The sequence below is a fragment of the Prionailurus viverrinus genome, chromosome C2, assembly GCF_022837055.1.
Source record: "Prionailurus viverrinus isolate Anna chromosome C2, UM_Priviv_1.0, whole genome shotgun sequence".
Lineage (NCBI taxonomy): Eukaryota > Metazoa > Chordata > Mammalia > Carnivora > Felidae > Prionailurus > Prionailurus viverrinus.
Genome location: NC_062569.1, coordinates 46,060,671 through 46,083,100, shown reverse-complemented (window position 1 = coordinate 46,083,100; position 22,430 = coordinate 46,060,671). Strand labels below are relative to the sequence as shown.

The 22,430-nt window shown below is 38.1% G+C and overlaps 1 protein-coding gene across 3 annotated transcripts in view; it reads left to right on the top strand.

Moving 5' to 3' along the window:
• The window catches only part of IGSF10 (immunoglobulin superfamily member 10), a 74,971-nt gene that overhangs the window by 3,610 nt on the left and 48,931 nt on the right, over positions 1-22,430 (top strand). For 2 of the 3 annotated variants that reach the window (XM_047875163.1, XM_047875165.1), the window contains one exon: positions 3,061-3,190. In XM_047875163.1, the coding sequence (XP_047731119.1) occupies positions 3,061-3,190 (130 nt within the window). Of the gene's footprint in view, positions 1-3,060; positions 3,191-22,430 lie in introns of those variants that run through there. The other variant, XM_047875164.1, reaches the window with a different exon arrangement.

Here is a 22,430-nt window from a genome sequence, read left to right as displayed (position 1 = left end):
GCCAATGGCCCTAGGAGCTCTAACTGCATCCTTTTAAGCCTGTTTTCTGCGTATGTAAATTTGGATTTTGATTGACATTTTTGATTGGCAGCTGGTGGTTATATAATGTTTTGGCTTCTGTGCATGCGCCTACGCATGATGCATTCTGTTATAATTATATTTATTTATATGTTGTATATTTATGAGTTTTTAATCAGCTTTTGCTGTGACCTTAAGGGCAAATTGCATCTTTTTTGTGCATGCTCAGGTCTTGTAAGCCCCCTTGTGGCTTTTGAGCCAGCTTTGTGGATTGGCCTTTTCTGTTTTGTTAGCCTCTAGAGGTGTCCCTGAAAGTGTGGCTGTTAACCCTCCAGGGTGGCTCCAAGGGTGTGGCCAGCATCTGCTTTATCCCTCCTCCCTCATGCCTAACTGCCTGACACTTCCTCCCCCCACCACTGGCCCCCAAGTGATTGGATCCCAATTCATTGGAAATTGGGGCAATGACTGCTATGGCTTCTTCAGACTGTTACGGAGGGTATTGCAAAGATTTTGGGAGTCCATCATTACTTGCTGACTATCAACAAAAGAAGGCGGTGGTGACTGGTGGTGTTCGTCCAAGGGACTTCTGAAAAGGAAAGAGTTTGTAGGTGTCTGAAGGTTGATATCTTTGGTTGAGGACCATTTGGAAATTGATGGCCTGTAACCTGGAGGAACAAAGATACCAATATATTGATTAGTTGTGACCCAAAGAGTCCCTAGGGAGTCTCTGGAACAAGGGGTATAAAGGGAATAAGGGTGTAATTGTAAACAGTTGTGGACAGATCATCCAAGAAGAAAGATGCTCCCTCGGTATGGAAATTTTTAAGGTGGAGAAGAAAGTAAAGGGTTTGTAGGAGAAATGATTCCATAGTGGGGGGAAAAAGACAACTAAGTTGTAAAAAGGAAAAGATGGCTATGGCAGGCCCTGTTCCTAATGGGATGACACAGAAAAAGAAGACTTATGTGCCATGAGTAATCTTTTTGAAAAGCATCTTTTAGAAGAGGTGCACAGGAGTAGGCATCCATGGTGTTGGCCAGGGGCTGATGCCATGGTTTGACTCTGGAGTGATGGGTCTAGCTAGGGATTCCTGGTACTGTGATGGTTGTAGGGAAAGACAAAAGAGCCCAGAAAGGCCCTTTCCAAGTAGATTCTAGCTAGGATTTAGGGGAGCCATCTTCCAGACTTTCATTAGAACCTGATCACAGTTCATATAGAGGAGGTGACTCTTGTTTGGTAGTGGAAACTGTTAGGTCATATTCCTTTAAAGCCTGTTGAACTTTGCATATGGAGACATAATATGAGTTTGTATCCCTAGAGTCTTTGGATCTACCAAGAAGTCTGTAGGTAGGAAGGGTGGCCAATAGGGGACCTAGAAAGGACTTAAACCCAGGGCCTCCTTGGGCCTATATGACTACAGAGAAGAGCAATGGCAAGGCTTCTTTCCAGTTTAGTAATGTTTCTTGTGTGAGCTTTTTAATAGTACCTTTTAGGTATTGGTTAGCCCTTTCCACCTTCCCAGAAGGCTCTGGCCTTCAAGCACAGTGGAGGTGGTATTTCATACCCAGTTCTTTGGAGACAGACTGAACTATGGTGGCCACAAAGAGGTGACTTTCAGAGGCCAAATGAGGGAATGATTTCATGTAGAAGTTTGTTGACTACCTCAGTTGCTCTTTCAGTCTGTGTGGGGTATGACTCTATCTACGCTGTGAAAGTGTCAACAAACATGAAGAGGTATTTGTATCCTCTGCAGGGTGGCATCTGAGTAAAATCCATCTGCCAGCCTTCCCCATGGTAGGATCCATGCCTCTGTATTGTTGGATTAAGTCCAATGGATGCCTTCAGGGTTGTTCTATATGCAGGTGGGGCAAGAGGAAGTTATTTGTTGAACCACCTGGGAAAATCCTTTACCTTGGAATGTTGAGAAAATGAGAGTTTGTAAGGCATCTGTCCTAAATGAGAGGAGTCATGAAGGGCCTTAAATAGTTTGCATTGAAGATTTTGAGGAATGACCAAGATTTCATCTAACAAATACCATCAACTGTTGTCTAGGGAAAATCCCTTTTCATTTGCCCTGGGTTTATCCTTTTCTGTATATTTGGACTGTGGTAGTGGCAGAAGGCCGGATATGCGGGCCCCCTGTAGAAGAGGCTCTTGTTGGCTGGCTGCTTGGTTGCCCTGTATTATTTCTGAATCTCCTTTTTGATGATCCTTGCATTTGACCACTGCCATTCCCTTGGGTCGGTATACAGCCTCGAGCATGCGGGTTATGTGGGTTTCATATTTGATGGGCATATTTTCGGAGGTGAGATAACCTCTTTCTGCTCAAATGGTGGTGTGGGTATGTAGGACTAAGAAGGCATATTTCAAGTCAGTGCAGATGGTAACTCTCTTATTTTTAGCCAGCTCTAGCGCTCTGGTAAGAGCAATGAGTTCAGCTTGTATCCTTACTATCTCCTGGCATTGAGCTAAGCACTCTTCATGTATTCATTCACTTAAACCTCATGACACCTTTTGAGTAGCATATGTGTACTTTATAGATGAAGAAAGTGAGACACAGAAAGGTTATTAATTTTACCCAGGGTTGCACCACTACCAAATGCCTGAGTTCCTAATCATAGCCAAACTATTTGGCTTCAGAGCTCAGGTTTCTTAACTACTACTTTATAATAATAAATTCTATGTGGGAAAGTGAGGGGGACACATAAAACAATGGTCTGGGTCTTAACAGTAGTCACAAATAGAGAGGGGTGGAGTCAAGGGCATTCCAACCTGAAGGAACAGCATATGCATGAAAGTTTGAAAATGAGAAGAGATGTGGTGTGGAGAGTGTAACCACAGCTGCCAGGCCCAGGTAGAGGATAGACCTGTGGTATCTGGTGAATTTCAATAATATTTCAAGCATATGACTGTCTCCTTAGAGCACAGGCTATAAAAAGGGAGGTAGTGGGTTTTGTGTGTGGATGTGCATGCATGCGCACTTTTGCTTTGACATTTGAACTTCAGTTGACCAGCCTAGCTTATACCTGACATTTTTATTTCAGGTACAACAGCTTGGTTAGGTTGACAGAAAAGGATTTTTCTGGCCTGAACAAATTGGAATTGCTACTCCTGCACAGTAATGGCATCCATACAATCCCTGCTAAGACCTTCTCAGATCTGCAGGCCTTGCAGGTAAGACCAGTGAGGGGAAGGTGCAGGTTAATGAAGTGGGATGTATCCTTGAGAGCTGACCATTCCAGTGGAATCCAAAAATCATCATTCTGTGAGTTAGAAGGACATATCAAAGGAAGATGTCCAAGACTGATTTCTCTTTAAATGAAATGGTTTGTGGAAATTAGAATAACAAGAAAATTCTGAGGCAAGTTTTCTCAGACCTCAGGCTAACAGGAAAAAAAAAAAAACAAAAACAAAAAACGGTACCCAGGGATTATCACTACACCTTTAAAATTTAATCCAGAAAGGCAACTTCTAGTCATGTTCATCTGGGAATTGAATGTGCTTCGTAAAAATAATTGCTGTCTTAGAAGTTAGCTTTCTACACATCGATATACTTTTAAAATTTTTATTTACTTATTTGTACCTTGTCTTGTTCAAAAAATTTTGAGTAGTTAATGGGTACTTCTCAGAATGCATCAAATATTATAAGAATTATTATTCCAGTGAGTAAGAAAGTAAAGATAAAACAAATAGAGGGATAAGAAAAGGGAGATTATGGGGAAATGCATGTGTAAAGTATGTCTGCTATATAAGTAGGACTTAAAGCTTTTGAGAGGCTATCTCACCATTCAAGATGACTATTAACTTTTTAAAATATATCTTAAAAAACCTGTTCAGGAATAGTACAACCATTTCTGATTTATTCTTTCTTTGATAGATTTTTTATCGATGTATATTTGATACACAATATTTCAGGTGTACAGCAAGAGTGCCTCAATATTAATCACATTAGGAAGTGATAACTATGACAAAGCTAGCTACCATCTGTCATGATACAAAGTTGTTACAGTATTGTTAACTATATTCCCTATGCTGTACCTCACATTCCCCATGACTTGTTTATTTTATAGCTAGCTGCAAGCTTATAACTTTCAATCTTTTTACCCTATTTTGCCTACCCCTGATCCCTGTCCCCTCTGGCATCCACCAGATTGTTCTCTTTATCTATGAGTTTGTATCTGTTTTGTTTTTGGGAATCCACAGATAAGTGAAACTTGATGGTGTTTTCCTTTTTCTGACTTCTTTCACTTAGCATAATACCCTTTATTCCCGCCCATGTTGTTGCAAATGGCAAGCTTTTATTCTTTTTTATGACCAAGTAATATTTGTGTGTGTGTGTGTCTACATACACATCCTCTTTATCCATTCATCTATTGACGGACACTTAGGTACCTTGCACGTCTTGGCCTTTGTAAATAATGCTGCAGTAAACATTGGGGTGCATGTATCTTTTCTAATTAAGGTATTTATTTTGTTCAGATGAATACACAAGTGAAATTGCTGAATTGTATGGTAATTCTATTTTTAATTTCTTGAATAATTTTCCTACTACTTTCCACAGTTGCTTTTTGTATTCCCACCAACAGTGCACAAGAGTTCCCTATTCTCTAACATCTTCACTCACACTTGTTATTTCTTGTCTTTTTGATGTAGTCATTCTGACAGGTACTAGATGATATCTCATTGTGATTTTGATTTGCATTTCCTTGGTGGTTAGTGATGTAGTGTATCTTTTCATCTGTATATCTTCTTTGGAAAAATGTCTATTCAGATCCTCTGCCCATTTTTTAATTGGATTGTTTGTGTGTTAGGTTGTATGAGTTATTTGTATATTTTGGATATTAAACCCTTATTGATTATGTCATTTGTAAATATCCTCTCCCTTTCCATAGGTTGCCTTCTCATATTATTCATGGTTTATTTCACTGTGTAAAAGTTTTGTAGTTTGATGTAGTCTCATTTATTATTTTTTTTATTTTGTTCCCCTTGCCTGAGGAGACAAGTCAAAAAATAAATTGCTAGGACTAATGTCAAAGAGCTTACGATGTTTTCTTCTAGGAGTTTCATGGCATCCAGGTTTACATTAAAGTCTTTAATCCATTTTGAGTTTATTTTTGTGTGTGGTATAGGAAGGTGGTCCAGTTTCATTCTTTGCAAGTAGTTGTCCAATTTTCCCAATGCCATTTATTGAAGAGACAGTATTTTTCCATTATATATTCTTGCCTTATTTGTTGAAGATTGATTGACAATACAAGTGGGGGGTTATTTCTAGACTGTCTATTTGCTTCACTGATGTGTGAAGTCAGCTGTTTGTGATGTGAAGTCATACTGTTTGATTACTATAGCTTTGTAGTATAGCTTGAAATCCAGGAGTGAAATCAACTTTCTTCCTTCTCAAAATTGCTTTGGGGGGCACGTGGGTGGCTCAGTCGGTTAACTGTCCAACTCAGCTCAGGTCATGAACTCATAGTCTGTGAGTTCGAGCCCCGCATCAGGCTCTGTGCTGACAGTTCAGAGCCTGAAGCCTGCTTCTGATTCTGTGTCTCCCTCTCTCTCTGCCCCTCCCCTGCTCATGCTCTTTCTCTCTCTGTCTCAAAAATAAATAAAACATTTAAAAAATTTTTTAAAAATTGCTTTGGTTATTCAGGGTCTTTTGTGGTTCCATACAAATTTTAGGATTATTTTTTCTAGTTCTTTGGAAAATGCATTGGTGTTTTGATAGGGACCTCAGTGAATCTGTAGATTGCTTTGAGTACTATAGACATCTTAACAATACTGATTCTTGCAGTCTGGGAGCATGGTATACATTTCCATTCATTTGTGTTGTCTTCAATTTTTTCATCAATGTCTTACAGCATTCAAAGTATACATATTACATGATGCCTCTTTGGTCAAATTCATTTCTAGGTATTAAAAATATTCATTGCAGTAAGTATGAAGGTCCAATTGGCTTTATTAAATGATTTGTGAATTGGACAGCCTCTCATCTAGCAAGTAGAGGGGAGCTCTGAGTACTTGTACAAAATGGAAGGCTGAGGAGGAAGAGTGGGACGAGAAAGTTACTAGCAAAATAAAAAAGGATTAGCAGGCAAGATCACCTTCCCTAATGGGGAAGGACAGAGGGTCTTATTGCACAGATTACCTCATTGATCCTGATCAGAAAATTCTTGACTGACCCAGTTTAGATTACATTTCTTTAAACTGTAATTAAGTTAGGTATTAAGCTTCAGTTCTATGACTTGGTCTGGCCCAAGTGACACCATTTCAGACCTGTGGTTTTCTTTTTAACAATCCCACCCTCTTTTGATCATGCTCTCAGTTTAACTAGAGATGTGATCAGAATTTGAGGCACTAGGACAACTCACAGCTACCACTCCATACTTCTCACAGCTGTGTGTGTGTGTGTGTGTGTGTGTGTGTGTGTGTGTGTGTGTGTTGTATTCATGGGTCAGAATGTTTTTTGCTTAACCTCCGTGATACTCACATGTTATAACTTGAGGTTTGCAATTTTTCAGTTGGTTATCCCCTTTGCTCCTTTTCTGATGTTCCTGTCTTAAGGAGATCATTTGCTTGTCAGTTAGCAGTTTACATGCATTTAAGATTTTTTTTAGGTTTTTGTTTTAATCATCTGGTGCTCATTAAGGCGAGTGCACTCCTTAATCCCCATTACGAATTTCACCTATCCCCCTCACCCACCTCTCCTCTGGTAACTATGAATTTGTTCTGTATAGTTGTTTGGTTTGTCTCTCTTTTTTTCTTCCCTTTGATTGTTTGTTTTGTTTCTTAAATTCCACACATGAGTGAAATCATATGGTATTTGTCTTTAGCTGACTTATACCACTTAGCATTATACTCTGTAGCTCCATCCATGTTGTTGCAAATGGCAAGATTTCATTCTTTTTTATGATGCAGTAATATTATGTTTTATACATATACCACATCTTCTTTCTTCATTCATCAATCACTGGATACTTGGGTTGCCTTCATATCTTAGCTGTTGTAAATAAGGCTGCTATAAACATGGGGGTGCATGTGTTTGTTTGAATTAATGTTTTTGTATTCTTTGGGTTAATATCCAGTAGGGCAATTGCTGGATTGTAAGGTAGTTCTATTTTTAACTTTTTGAGTAACCTCTATACTGTTTTCCAGAGTGGCTGCACCACTTTGCATTCCCACCAACGGTGCAAGAGGGTTACTTTTTCTCCACATCCTCGCCAATACCTGTTGTTTCTTGTGTTGTTGATTTTAGCCATTCTGATGAGTGTGAGGTGATATCTCATTTTAGTTTTGATTTACAGTGCCCTAATGATGATGTTGAGCATCTTTTCATGTATCTGTTGATCATCTGCATATTTTCTTTAGAGAAGTGTCTGTTCCTGTCTTCTGCCCGTGTTTTAATTGGATTATTTGGTTTTTGGGTGTTGAGTTTTATAAGTCCTATATATATTTTGGTACTAACCTTTTATGGGATATATCACTTGGAAATATCTTCTCCCATGCCATAAGTTGCCTTTTAATTTTGGTGTTTGTTTCGCTGTGCAGAATTTTTTATTTTGATGTAGTCCCAATAGTTCATTTTTGCTTTTGTTTCCCTTCAGAGGACCTATCTACAAAAAAGTTGCTATGGTTGATGTCAGAGAAAGTATTGCTGTGCTCTCCACTAGAATTTTTATGGTTTCAGGTCTCCCACTTAGGTCTTTAATCTATTTTGAATTATTTTTGTATATGGTATAAGAAAGTGGTCCAGTTTCATTTTTTTGCACATGGTCATCCAGTTTTCCCATACTAATTGTTGAGGAGATTATCCTTTTCCCATTAGATATTCTTTACTGCTTTGTTGAAAATTATTTGACCATATAATTATGGACTTATTTCCTCTTCTTTTCATTGATCGATGTGGCTGGTTTTTTGCCAGTACCATACTGTTTTTATTGCTACAACTTTCTTGAATTCCAGAATTGTGATGCTTCCAGCTTTGCTTTTCTTTTTCAAGATTGCTTTGGCTATTTGAGGTCTTTTGTGGTTCCATTCAAATTTTATGATTGTTTGTTCTAGTTCTGTAAGAAAAAGAAAAAAAGCTGTTAGTATTTTCGTAAGGATTGCATAAAATGTGTAGATTGCTTTGGGCAATATGGTCATTCTAACATTTGTTCTTTCAAACCACAAGCACGGAATGTCTTTGCACTTTTTTGTGTCCCCTTCCATGTTTTCATTAGTGTTTTATTGTTTTCAGAGTTCAGGTCTTTGATTTCTTCTGTTAGGTTTATGTCTAGCTATCTTACTGTTTTGGGTACAATTGTAAAGGGATTGTTTTCTTAATTTCTCTTCTGCTTCATTGCAGGTTTATAGAAAGGCAGCAGATTTATGTATACTGATTTTGTATCCTGCAGCTTTACTGAATTTGTTTATCAGTTCTAGCAGTTCTATGGTGGAGTCTCTCTGGTTTTCTATACATAGTACTATGTCATCTGCAAATAATAAAAATTGCCTGACCAATTTGATGTCTTTTATTTCTGTTCAAGTGTTCTTTGTTGTCTTGGTTCAATTTTTGGTAGATTCTTTGTTGCTAGGAACTCATTTCCTTTAGGTTGTCTGGTTCTATGTTTCTAGGAATTTATTGATTTCTTCTAGGTTGTCCAATTTGTTGACATACAGTTTTTTGTAATATTCTTTTACGTTTGTATCTCTATGGTGTTGTTATTTTTTCCTCTCTCATTTGTGAATGTATCTATTTGGGTCCTTTTCTCTTTTTGATAAGTCCGGCTAGAGGTTTATCAATTTTACTGATTTTTTTTTTTCAAAGAACCGGCTCCTGGTTTAATTGTATCTGTTCTATTGTTTTTTTTAGTTCCTATATCATTTATTTCTGCTCTAATCTTAATTACTACCTTTATTCTGTTGGTGTCCAGTTTTGTTTTTTGTTCTTTTTCTAGCTCCTTTAGGTGTAATGTTAGGTTTTTGAGACTTTTCTTCTTGAGTGTTGCCTGTATTGCTGTAAACTTGCATCTCAGAAATGTTTTGGCTGCATCCCAAGGGTTTTAGACTGGTTTTTTTCATTTGTTTCCCTGTATCTTTTTATTCTTTGATTTCCCGGTTAACGCATTCATTGTTTAGTAGTATGTTATTTAACCTCCACGTCTTATGCTCTTTCCAGATTTTTTCTTGTGGTTGACTTCTACTTCCATAACATTGTGGTCACAAAAGATGCATGGTATGACTTAATTCTTTTTGTATTTGTTGAGGTCCTTTTGTGGCCTAATATATGTTCTGTTCTGGAGAATGTTCCATGTATACTTGAAAAGAATGTGTATTCTGCTGTTTTAAGATGGAATGTTCTGAATATATCTGTTAAATCTATCTGTTTCAGTATGTAATTCAAAGCATTGTTTCCTTTGAATTTTCAGTTTAGATCTGTCCACTGATGTAAGCAGGGTGTTAAAGTCCTCAATTATTACTGTATCATTATAGATTCCTTTGTTATTAACTGTTTGATGTATTTGGGTGCTTTCATGTTGGATGCATACATATTTACAATTGTTATATCTTCTTGTTGGGTTGTTCCCTTTATTATTATATATATCCTTCTTCATCTCTTTTGAAAGTATTTGTTTTAAAATCTAGTTTGTCTGATAGAAGTATTGCTACTCTGGCTTTCTTTTGACATCCTTTTGCATGAAAAATGTTTCTCCATCCCCTCACTTTCAATCTGCAGGTATCTGCAGGTCCAAAATGAGTCTCTTGTAGGCAGTATATAGATGGGTCTTGTTTTTATATCCATTCTGTCACACTTTGTCTTTTGACTGGAGCATTTAGTCCATTTACATTCAGAGTAATTATTGATATATATTTTTGCCATCTTATTACTTATTTTGTGACTGTTTTTGAAGATTTTCTCTGATCCTTTCTTGTCTTTTTCATGGTTTCCTTGTTTTCTTTAGTGATATTTTTGGACATCTCTTGATTCTTAGCATAATTATTAGTGTTTTTTTTTTATTTGCCGTTACCATTAAGTTTGTACATAAGATCGTCTGCATATATCATTCTATATTAAGCTGATGGTCGTTTAAGTTTGACATTCTTTACTCCTCCCCACATTTTACATATATGGTATCATATTTTATATCCTTTTATTTTGTGAGTTTTTTCATGTGTCATGTGTTTTTTTATATATAAATAATCATTTTTACTGCTTTTGTGTTTCCTACCTTCATACTGTCACCTTTGGTCTTTTCTTAACACTGAGAGAGTCCCTTTAATATTTTTTTTAGGGCTAGTTTAGTTCATGACTAAAGTTTCCTTTAGTTTTTGTTGGGGAAATTTTTTATCTCTCCTTCCGTTCTGAATGATAGCTTTGCTGGATAGAGTATTCTTAGCTGTGTGTTTTTCCCATTCATCAGCACTTTGAATATATCCTGACATTCCTTTCTGGCATGGAAATTTTCTGATGAAAAATCCTCTGATCATTTTATGGGAGGGATCCTTTGTATGTAACTGTCTTCTTTTGTCTTGCTGCTTTAATTTTTTTTATCACTATATTTTGCCATTTTAATTGCAATACATCTTAATATGGATCTCCTTTTGTTGATTTTATTGGGGGTTCCCTGTGCTTCCTGGATCTGGGTATCTGTTTCCTTTCCTAGATTAGGGAAGTTTTCAGCTATTATTTCTTCAAACAAATTGCCCCCTTTTCTCTCTCTCCTTCTTCTGAGACTCCTGTAAAATGAATGTTAATAGATTTTATGTAGTCACTGAGTTCCCCCAAGTCTATTCTCGTTTTGCATAAATCTTGTTTCTCTCTTTTGTTTAGCTTGATTACTTTCCATTACTGTCTTCTAGGCCGTTAATTTGTTCCTCTGCTTCTTCCAGTGTGCTGTTCGTTGCATCAAGCATGTTTCTCATTCTATTGAGCCCTTAATCTGTGCTGTCACTTCTTATCTCTGGGTTCATGGTTTCACTGATGTCCTCCACTCTTTTCTCCAGTCCAGCGGGAATCCTTAGGATCATTGCTTTAAATTCTCTATTAGGCATGTTACTTATATCTGTTTGGCTTAGATCTCTGGCAGTAGCCTTGTCCTGTTCTTTCATTTGGGACAAATTCCTCTGTCTTCTCATTGTGTCTAAGTGTTTGTACCTGTTTCTGTATATTAGGAAAGTCAGCTACATCTCCTGTTCTTGAGGGTAATGGCTTTATGAAGAAGAATTCCTGTAGTGCCCTGCAGTATAGTGCCCCCCGTTCCAAAGGCCTGCGACTTCTGCAAGTGTCTCTAATGTGTGCTGCATGAGATTTGCTATTGTGGCCTGGCTGCTTTATTCTTCAGGCCAGTTGTCTGCAGAGGCTCTCTTTGTTGTTGGCAGTGTTTGGTCCCTATCCTGAATGTGGTGTGTTTTAACTATGCTCTGATTTGTTTGTAAAATGAGGTCTGTTGATACCACCACCAGAACCAAAGCTAAAGAAAACTCCCAGATCAGGAGCCATGATTTTGGCCGGAGCTTGGGCTGGTCTTTTGGGAGAGGGAGCCACTGCACTGGGACTGAGGCAGGCTTTACTGGGAAAGGCAGTTCTTCTGGAGCACAGGGGATTAGAGCTTGATGTAAGCAAGTTAGATAGTGAGTGTGGGCGCTACATAGGCTCCCATGGGTGGTTCTGTCCTTATGCTGAGCGGAGTGGGGTGGGGGGTGAGGAATGGTACATGCCAGTTCCTTTGTCTCTGGAGGAGTCTCTGTGTGAACACTGCACCTCTGGGACATGCTCCAAGATGGGCAACTAATTTCCTCACTATGTGTCCTAGGCACTCTTTAGATTGCTGTTTCTATAGTGTATATCTGTGGGCTGTTTGCCCTGCCTTCTTGCCAAGTGCAGCCCCAATGCCCTCTAAGCTCTTCCAGAGCACTCCATACTCTCCAAGCTCTTCCAGCCCCAGTGGTTGCAAGAACACATGAAATTCATGCCCTCTCACTTTCTAAGCCAATTGCTATGGGGATTCATTTCCCTCATGCATTCCCCTGTGTGTTTGTCTGTCTTTTGCTCTTCTCTGCAACTGCAGCTCCCTTTCCACAGCAGGAGCCACAAATACATTTCTCTCCCAAACTGTATCTCCACACTTCCTGCCTCCTTTGATGTGGCCTCTTCTCTACCTTCAGTGATGGAGTTTGTTCTGCTGATCTTCAGATGGATTTCTGGGGTTTTTAGGATGATTGGATAGTCATCTAGTTTTGTGTAATGAGGTGAGCCTAGGCTCTTCCTACTCCACTGCTCTCTCCTTTGCATATAAATGAATTTAAATTAAGAGGATGTAATATACCAGGGAGATTATAACTATAAGCAGGATAATTTCCAAGGTTTAGAGTGCACTTCAGAGCCATGGTCCCCAAGACTCAAATCAACCAAAATCAAATAGATCAAATAAAGACCCCCATTGAAGTAATTACCCTTTTAAGCCAAATGGCCTGGTTAGTGATTTTATGTAGTTGAGTTTCACCTTCCCCCAGAAGTGTAGCAGGTGGTGTTGGCCACAGCACAAATATCTCCTTGCTCTGCTACAAGATAGTCAAGGGCTAGCCTATTATCAAGAACTGTGTTGGCCAGAGCATCTAAGGATCTTTTTTTGAGTAGCTATTGTCTTAGCCATGGGATCTGCCATATCTTCAAGAGTTAAAAAGAAGTTCCTGATCATATTTTCATTTATTCTCACTCCAAACCAGGAAAGTATGGCCTTGCCTAAGGAAGCAATTCTTGAATCATGAATGCCTCCTGGTGGGTCTTTTTCGAACTCAGTAAATACAGAAGAGTTAACTTATGAAGTATCTTAATTGTGTGTGAAAAGTTAGGGGCACAGGTGAATAACCTAAAAAGCATTACCCAGCTGTGTGCCAGCCATCTAGACATTTGTAGATCCAAGAAGAATGATAAACATCACAAAGACAAATCTTGTTGGCACACAGATCATTACCATTAGGGAGGTGCTATTAATGGATTAGTTTACCAGGACTGCTGTATTTACTGGTTCAAGCCAAGGGTCAGTCAGGTGTTCAGTGCATATGGTAAAGGAATCTCTAAGCCTGAAATATAGTGTTGTCCTAAGTGGCTTGCAAAAATGGGTGCTGCTGGTAAGTTCTCTTAGTAAGTGGGGACAGATCTGATTTAGATAATCAGAGGAATACGGGGGTGAAAATATACTAAGATTTACATAGGCATTTGAGTTCAGATGGGTAAGTTCAGATATTATTGGAGAAAGGTAAAAAGGCACTGGATATTCTGGCCATAAACATTTAACTTGGTAAGAGACTTCTAAGGGAGTGAGGGTATTGATTGCAGTCTGCAGTGACATTGGGAATAGAACAAGAATTGGTTGAAGGAGCACAAGAGATATTCAGCCTCATGGATAGATGAAAATATTTAATGACAAATTCAGCAGTCTGAAAGCTTACTTCCCTTAGCAATGGCCTTGGAGATATTGATAATGGCATTATCTTTCCAGCCCAATACCAGAATAAAGAAAAGGAAAAGAAGGAGAAGCGTTCCTTGTTTAAAGTATCAAGTTTTGATCTGTCCTGTTGGACAGAAGCCATCTACCTCAGTATCAGCTACTTCCCTTCCTTATCAATTTGATTCAGAGTCCTCCAGCATCTATATAGGACCAGATGTCAGGTGTTGCTTTCTTCAGCTGTGAGTGAGATGTATATCCAATCCCTGGAAATTTTGTAGCAATGCCAGATTAGAAACACTTGGTAAGGTCCCTTCCAATGGATCCCAAGAAGTATCTTATATTGTTTCAAAATACCTGATCACCAGGCTCCAAATTGTGACCAACAGGGACCTGCGAATTGAGATCTGGGAAGACTTTTTTAACCTGTTGATGATAGACTTGAGCATAAGACATTAGAGATTGACAGTGGCTAGTCCTATTAGCATGAGATGATAAGGATAATCAGAAAGTTGTATGACAATAGGCATTAGTCTCCCTGTGACTGTTTTGTATGGAATGGGTTTGTTTCCCAAAGGGGATATTGCAAACAGTAAGCGAGACCAGAAGCAATACCTTAGGCCACAGAAGTCTAGTAGTTTCAGCAAGTTTAGAGAGTTTAAATTTGAGGATACCATTAGTTCTTTCAACCTTGCCTGATGATTAAGGGTGATGAGAGCAATGGTAATTCCAGGAAGTTTTGCAAGGTTTTTGTTAAGGCACATATGATTTGCCTGGTGAAGTCGGTGCCCTGATCACTGGGGATCATGGAAGGTACATCAATGGGAAACATATTGTTGAATAGTTTATTTGCTACTTGCATCAGCCTTGTGACAAGGGAAAGCTCCAAGCCAATCAGAAAACACACCTATGATAACAAGAACATATCGATAACTCATACTAAGTGGCAGTTGTGTAAAATGCCGTTGCGGGTAGGAGTGTCCAGAAGGAAGTCTCTTCAGACTTGTCGTTCTGGGAACAACAAATTTTATCCAGGATTACAGGTCAGATTACTTTTAGCAGGTCAGGCACTGGTAAACAGTCAATAAAATTGTAAAGACAATCTCCATCAATATCTATTCATAATTAAAGTCATTTCAAATGCATTATGGTGGGTTAAGGAAGGCTAAACATATGGAAAAAAGGGGTTAATCAGGGAGGCAGGAAGTGCTAAGGGGCTGTCTTGGGTTTCCCACAGCCCCAAATGTTCATTTAATTTACAGCCATTGTTTACCCACCTTAATTTCTCTGATTTGGAAGTACACTGTTGCTTTGTTACAAGGACATCAGGATGGTGAGAATCTGGCAATGAGGGATCATTTTATGCAGAAGCAGAATGGACTCCATCTATATGTGTCATAATGTTGCAAATACAATAGAGAAGGCTTCATATTACTTATTTGACAAAGCTTTCCATGAAATTTACAAATCAAATAAGCCTAATTAGTTTAACAAATCCTTGGGAATATTCCAAGTCAAAAAGACTTCATTTAGAAACTTCATTTAAATTTGATTTGGGGAAGTTTGCTAAATAAACCTGTGTGTGTATATTTGTGTGTGTGTGTGTGTGTGTTTATACAGCCACATACACACACACACACACACACACACACACACATACGTGTGTGTGTGTGTGTGTGAGTGTGTGTGTGTGTTTTAAAGCATTTGCTCAAATAAAATCACAGATCATTACATTATGAAACTTTACCTTTTAAGAATAAGGACACTTTGACAATCTGTTAGCAAAAGCAGACTAAAACTCCAAGAAAACTTCTTTTAAAAGAGAAAAAACCAGGGGCACCTGGGTGGCTCAGTTAACTCAGACTCTTGATTTCAGCTCAGGTCATGGTCTTATGGATCTGAGATGGAGCCTCCTGTCAGGCTCTGCACTAACAGCACAGAGCCTGCTTGGGATTCTGTCTCCCTCTCTCTCCGTCCCACTCCTGTTCTCTCTCTCTCGCTCAAAATAAATAAACATTAAAAAACCAGAAAACCAAATTCTAATTTTGCACCAACTCACTTTTAATATTAAAACTTATTTTTAGGGGAGCCTATGTGGCTCAGTCAGTTGAGTGTCTAACTCTTGATTTCGGCTCAGGTCATGATCTCATGGTTCTTGAGATCAAGCCCCACACTGGGCTTCATGCTGAATGTGGAGCCTGCTTCAGATTCTCTCTTGTTCTCTCTCCCTCCCTCTCCCTCTCATTCTCTCTTCTCCCTCTCATTCTCTCTCTCTCCCTCTCATTCTCTCTCTCTCTCTCTCTCTCTCTCTGGTTCTCTCTCTCTCTCTCTGTGTTTCTCTCTCTTTCGCCCTCTGTTCCTCTCCGCTGCTTGCTTTTGCTCTCTCTTAAAAAATAAAACTCAATTTAAGTTCATTAAAATTTTTTTTTAATTTTATTTATTTTTTAAAATTTACATCCAAATTAGTTAGCATATAGTGCAACAGTGATTTCAAGAATAGGTTCCTTAATGCCCCTTACCCATTTAGCCTGTCCCACCTCCCACAATCCCTCCAGTAACCCTCTGTTCTCCATATTTATGAGTTTTTTCTGTTTTGTCCCTGTCCCTGTTTTTATATTATTTTTACTTCCCTTCTCTTATGTTCATCTTTTTTGTCTCCTAAAATCCTCATAGGAGTGAAGTCATACGGTTTTTGTCTTTCTCTGACTAATTTCACTTAGCATAATACCTTCCAGTTCCATCCACATAGTTGCAAATGGCAAGATTTCATTCTTTGATTGCCAAGTAATACTCCATTGTATATATATACCACATCTTCTTTATCCATTTATCCATTGATGGACATGGGCTCTTTGTCCATTACTTTGGCTATTGTTGATAGTGCTGCTGTAAACATGGGGGTGCAAGGGTCCCTTTGAAACAGCACACCTGTATCCTGTGGATAAATGCCTACTAGTGCAATTGCTGGGTTGTATGATAGTTCTATTTTTAGTTTTTTAAGGAACCTCCATAGCATTTTCCAGAGTGGCTGCACCAGCTTGCATTGCCACCAACAATGCAAAAGAGATCCTCCATCTCCTCATCCTCACCAACATCTGTTGTTGCCTGAGTGGTTAATGTTAGCCATTCTGACAGGTGGAAGGTGGTATCTCATTGTGGTTTTTGATTTGTATTTCCCTGATGATGAGTAATGTTGAGCATTTTTTCATGTGTTGGTTGGCCATCTGGATGTCTTTTTTGGAGAAGTGTCTATTCATGTCCTTTGCCCATTTCTTCACTGGATTATTTGTTTTTTGGATGTTGAGTTTGGTCAGTTCTTTATAGATTTTGGATACTAACCCTTTGTCTGATAGGTCATTTGTAAATATCTTCTCCCATTCTGTCGGTTGCCTTTTAGTTTTGCTGATTGTTTCCTTCACTGTGCAAAAGCTTTTTTTTTGATGAGGTCCCAATAGTTCATTTTTGCTTTTGTTTCCCTTGCCTCTGGAGATATGTTGAGTAAGAAGTTGCTGCAAGCAACATCAAAGAGGTTTTAGCCTGCTTTCTCCTCAAGGGTTCTGATGGCTTCCTGTCTTACGTTTAGGTCTTGCATCTATTTTGAGTTTATTTTTGTATATGGTGTAAGAAAGTGATCCAAGTTCATTCTTCTGCATGTCGCTGTACAGTTTTCCCAGTCCCACTTGCTGAAGAGACTGTCTTTATTCCATTGGATATTTTTTCTGGCTTTGCCAAAGATAAGTTGGCCATACATTTGTGGGTCCGTTTCTGGGTTCTCTATTCAGTTCCATTGATCCGAGTGTCTGTTCTTGTGCTAATACCATACTCTCTTGATGATTACAGCTTTGTAGTATAACTTGAAGTTTGGGATTGTGATGCCTCCAGCTTTGGTTTTCTTTTTCAAGATTGCTTTGGCTATTAAGGGTCTTTTCTGGTTCCATACAAATTTTAGGATTATTTGTTCTAGCTCTGTGAAGAGTGCTGGTGTGATTTTGAAGGGATTGCATTGAATGTGTAGATTGCTTTGGATAGTATCAACATTTTAACAGTATTTGTTCTTCCTATCCAGGAGCATGGAATCTTTTTCCATTTTTTTTGTGTCTTCTTCAGTTTCTTTCATAAGCTTTCTATAGTTTTCAGCATATAGATTTTTCTCGTCTTTGGTTAGATTTATTCCTAGGTATTTTATGGTTTTTTTGTGCAACTGTATATGGGATCGATTCCTTGATTTCTCTTTCTGTCACTTCATTGTTGGTGTATAGGAATGCAACCGATTTCTGTGCATTGATTTTATATCCTGCAACTTTGCTGAATTAATGAATCAATTCTAGCAGTTTTTTCATGGAATCTTTTGGGTTTTCCATATACAGTATCATGTCATCTACGAAGAGTGAGAGTTTGACCTGGTCCTGGCCAATTTGGATGTCTTTTATTTATTTGTGTTGTCTGATTACAGAGGCTAAGACTTCCAATACTATGTTGAATAACAGTGGTGAGAATGGACATCCCTGTCTTGTTCCTGACCTCATGGGAAAGCTCTCAGTTTTTCTGCATTGAGGACGATATTAGAGTTGGGTCGTTCATATATGGCTTTTATGATCTGGAGGTATGCTCCTTATATCCCTACTTTCTTGCGGGTTTTTATCAAGAAAGGATGCTGTATTTTATCAAATGCTTTCTCTGCATCTATTGAGAGGATCATATGGTTCTTGTCCTTTCTTTTATTGATGTGATGAATCACGTTAATTGTCTTGCAGATATTGAACCAGCCCTGCATCCCAGGTATAAATCCCACTTGGTTGTGGTGAATAATTTTTTTAATGTATTGTTGGAGCTGGTTGGCTAATATCTTGTTGAGGATTTTTTGCATCCATGTTCATCAGGGAAATTGGTCTATAGTTTCCTTTTTAGTGGGGAATCTGTCTGGTTTTGGAATCAAGGTAATTCTGGCTTCATAGAAAGAGTTTGGAAGTTTTCCTTCCGTTTCTATTTTGAGAAAAGCTTCAAGAGAATAGGTGTTAACTCTTCCTTAAATGTTTGGTAGAATTCCCCTGGAAAGCTATCTGGCCCAGGACTCTTGTTTTTTGGCAGATTTTTGATTACTAATTCGATTTCCTTACTGGTGATGGGTCTGTTCAAATTTTCCATTTCTTCCTGTTTCAGTTTTGGTAGTGTATACATTTCTAGGAATTTGTCCATTTCTTCCAGATGGCCCATTTTATTTTTCATATAATTGCTCATACTATTCTCTTATTATTGTTTTTATTTCTGCTGTGTTGGTTGTGATCTCTCCTCTTTCATTCTGTACTTATTTGAGTCCCTTCCTTTTTCTTTTTGTTCATACTGGCTAGTGGTTTATCAATTTTGTTAATTTTTTTCAAAGAACCAGCTTCTGGTTTCATTGATCTGTTCTACTGTTTTGGTTTGGTTTGGTTTGGTTTGGTTTGGTTTCGATAGCATTAATTTCTGCTCTAATCTTTATTATTTCCTGTCTTCTGCTGGTTTTGGGTTTTATTTGCTGTTCTTTTCCCAGGTCCCTAAGGCATAAGGTTAGATCTTTCTTCCTACTTTTGGAAAGCCTGGATTGCTATATACTTTCCTCTTATGACCGCCTTTGCTACGTCCCAGAGGTTTTGGGTTGTGGTGTTATCATTTCATTGGCTTCCATATACTTTTTAATTTCCTCTTTAACTTCTTGGTTAGCCCATTCATGCTTTAGTAGGATGTTCTTCAGGCTCCAAGTATTTGTTACCTTTCCAAATTTTTTCTTGTGGTTGATTTTGAGTTTCATAGTGTTGTGGTCTGAAAATATGCACATTATGATCTCAATCTTTTTATACTTACATACAGATGATTTGTGTCCCAGCATATGGTCTATTCTGGAGAACGTTCCATGTGCACTAGAGAAGAATGTATATTCTGCTGCTTTAGGATGAAATGTTCTGAATATACCTGTTAAGTCCATCTGGTCCAGTGTGTCATTCAAAGCCATTGTTTCCTAGTTGATTTTTTTTTCAACGTTTTTTATTTATTTTTGGGACAGAGAGAGACAGAGCATGAACGGGGGAGGGGCAGAGAGAGAGGGAGACACAGAATCAGAAACAGGCTCCAAGCCATCAGCCCAGAGCCCGACGCGGGGCTCGAACCCACGGACCGCGAGATCGTGACCTGGCTGAAGTCGGACACTTAACCGACTGCGCCACCCAGGTGCCCCAGTAGTTGATTTTTTTAATAGATGATCTGTCCATTGCTGTGAGTTGGGTGTGGAAGTCTCCTACTATTATGGCATTACTGTTGATGAGTTTATGTTTGTGATTAATTGATTTATATATTTGGGTGCTTTCACATTTGGTGCATACATTTTTACAATTGCTAGGTCTTCTTGGTGGATAGACCCCTTGATTATGATATAATGCCCTTCTGCATCTCTTGATACAGTCTTTTATTTCAAAGTCTAGATTGTCTGATAAAGTATGGCTACTCTGGCTTTCTTTTGTTGATGATTAGCATGATAGATGGTTCTCCATCCCCTTATTTTCAATCTGAAGGTGTCATTAGGTCTAAAGTGGGTCTCTTGTAAACAGCAAACAGATGGATCTTGTTTTCTTATCCATACTGTTACCCTATGTCTTTTGATTGGAGCATTGAGTCCATTGATGTTTAGAGTGAGTACTGAAACATATGAATTTATGGCAGTTATGATGCTTGTAGAAGATGGAGTTTTTGGTGGTGTTCTCTGGTCCTTTCTAATCTTTGTTGCTTTTGGTATTTATCTAATCTTTGTTGATTTTTTGGTGTGTGTGTGTATATATATATATATATATATCTCCCCCTTAAAATTTGTTGCAGGGCTGCTTTAATGGTCACAAACTCCTTTAATTTTTGTTTGTCTGGGAAACTTTTTCTCTCTCCTATTTTGAATGACAGCCTACTGGATAAAGAATTCTTGGCTGCATATTTTTCTGATTCAGCACACTGAATATATCCTGCCACTCCTTTCTGGCCTGCCAAGTTTCTGTGGATAGGTCTGCTGGAAACCTGATCTGTCTTCCCTTGTAGGTTAAGACTTTTTTTTCCCTTGCTGCTTTCATGATTCTTTCCTTGCCTTAGTATTTTGTGTATTTGACTATGATATGCCTTGTTGATGGTCGGTTTTTGGTGAATCTAATGGGGGGTCCCCTGTGCTTCCTGGATTTTGATGTCTGTGTCTTTCCCCAGGTTAGGAAAGTTTTCCACTATGATTTGCTCACATAACTCTTCTACCCCTATTTCTCTCTCATCCTCTTCTGGGACCCTTATGATTCTGATGTTGTTCCTTTTTAGTCAGTCACTGATTTCTCTAATTCTTAAATTGTGCTCTTTTGCCTTCATCTCCCTCTTTTTTTTCTGCTTCATTATTCTCTGTAAGTTTGTCCTCTATATTGCTGATTCTTTGTTCTGCCTTATCCATCCTTGCTGCTGCTGCATCCATCCGTGATTGCAGCTCAGTTACAGTATTTTAAATTTCATTCAGACTATTTTTTATTTCATTTATCTCTGCAGAAAGGGATTCTAATCTATTTACTGCAGCTAGCATTCTTACTATCATGATTCTAAATTCTGGTTCAGACATCTTGCTTGTATCTGTGTTGGTTAAATCCCTGGCTGTCGTTTCTTCATGCTCTTTCTTTTGGGGTGAATTCCTTCACTTTGTCATTTTGAAGGGAGAAAAAGAATTAATGAGGTAGAAAAATGAAAATTAAAAAAAATAAAATTAAAAAATATTAAAATTAAAAAATTAAACACACACACAAATCGAGTAAATGATGCTAGATACTAGGGGTGTTTTGGTCTGGGTGTTGAAAGTGGTTTGACAGATTAGAGAAAAAATGGGGGAAGGAAATTGTTTGGGAATTTGAAAAAATACACTAAAGTAGACTAAAATGAGATGATGGGAGTGAAATAGAACTTGAAAAAATGTACACAAAAGTAAAGAATATAGTAGAAAAAATTAAAAATATTTTAATAAAAATTTAAAAAAATGATTTTTTTCTTTTTCTGTATTCAAGAAAAACGAAAAAGAATAGAGTTTAAAAAAAGAAAAAAGAAATCATATGAAAATTTGAAAAATGAACACACTGTAGTAGATTAAAATTAAATGATGGAAGTGAAATAGAATTTGAAAAAATTTACATAAAAGCAAACAATATAGTAAAAAAAAATATTTTAGTAGACATTGAAAGTAAAAATGAAGTTTTTCTTTCTGCATTCAAGAAAAAAAAGAAAAGAGAAAAAAGAAAGATGAAAAAAAGAAATCATTTGAAAATTTGAAAAGGTGAATACACTAAGTAGACTAAAATAAAATGATAGAAGTAAATAGAATTTGAAAAAACTTACACAAAAGTAAAAAATATAGTAATAAAAATTAGATATTCTTAATAAAACTTGAAAATAAAAATGAATTTTCTTTCTGTATTCAAGAAAAAGAAGTGTAAAAGGGAAAAACAAGACAGAAAATGGAATAGATGGACCTGCTAACAGATTGAAGTAGGACTGAAATTACCTCGTTTTCCCCTAGAAGTCAGACTAGCACTTTATAGTCCATAAACTAAGCAGGCGGCGAGACATGTTTTTGAAGAGTGAAGTTGGCCCAGTTGGGTGGGACTCAGTGTAACGGCTCCACTCTTCACGAGATGGTGCTGCTAGCCTAGTGGGGTGGAGAGTTGTGGCGCTCGTAGGTGTATATGTGCATGCACGGGAGCAGTGAAAATGGTGCCACCCAGATACCCTGTCTCTAGTTTTGGAACTCTGTTCTCCCAGATCATCAATTGCTCACCCATCCTCAGTCTCTTCAGCTTTCATCCACTCCCTGCTCCATGACCAAGCCCCAGACAGTACCTCTCTCCCGAGTTTTCTCTCAGATGTGGCTGTTTTCCCCCACCCCTTACTTCTGAAGGACTTCAGCTCTGACCTGTTCCACCCCTCTGCAGGAGGGTCTCACCAAGCAATGGATG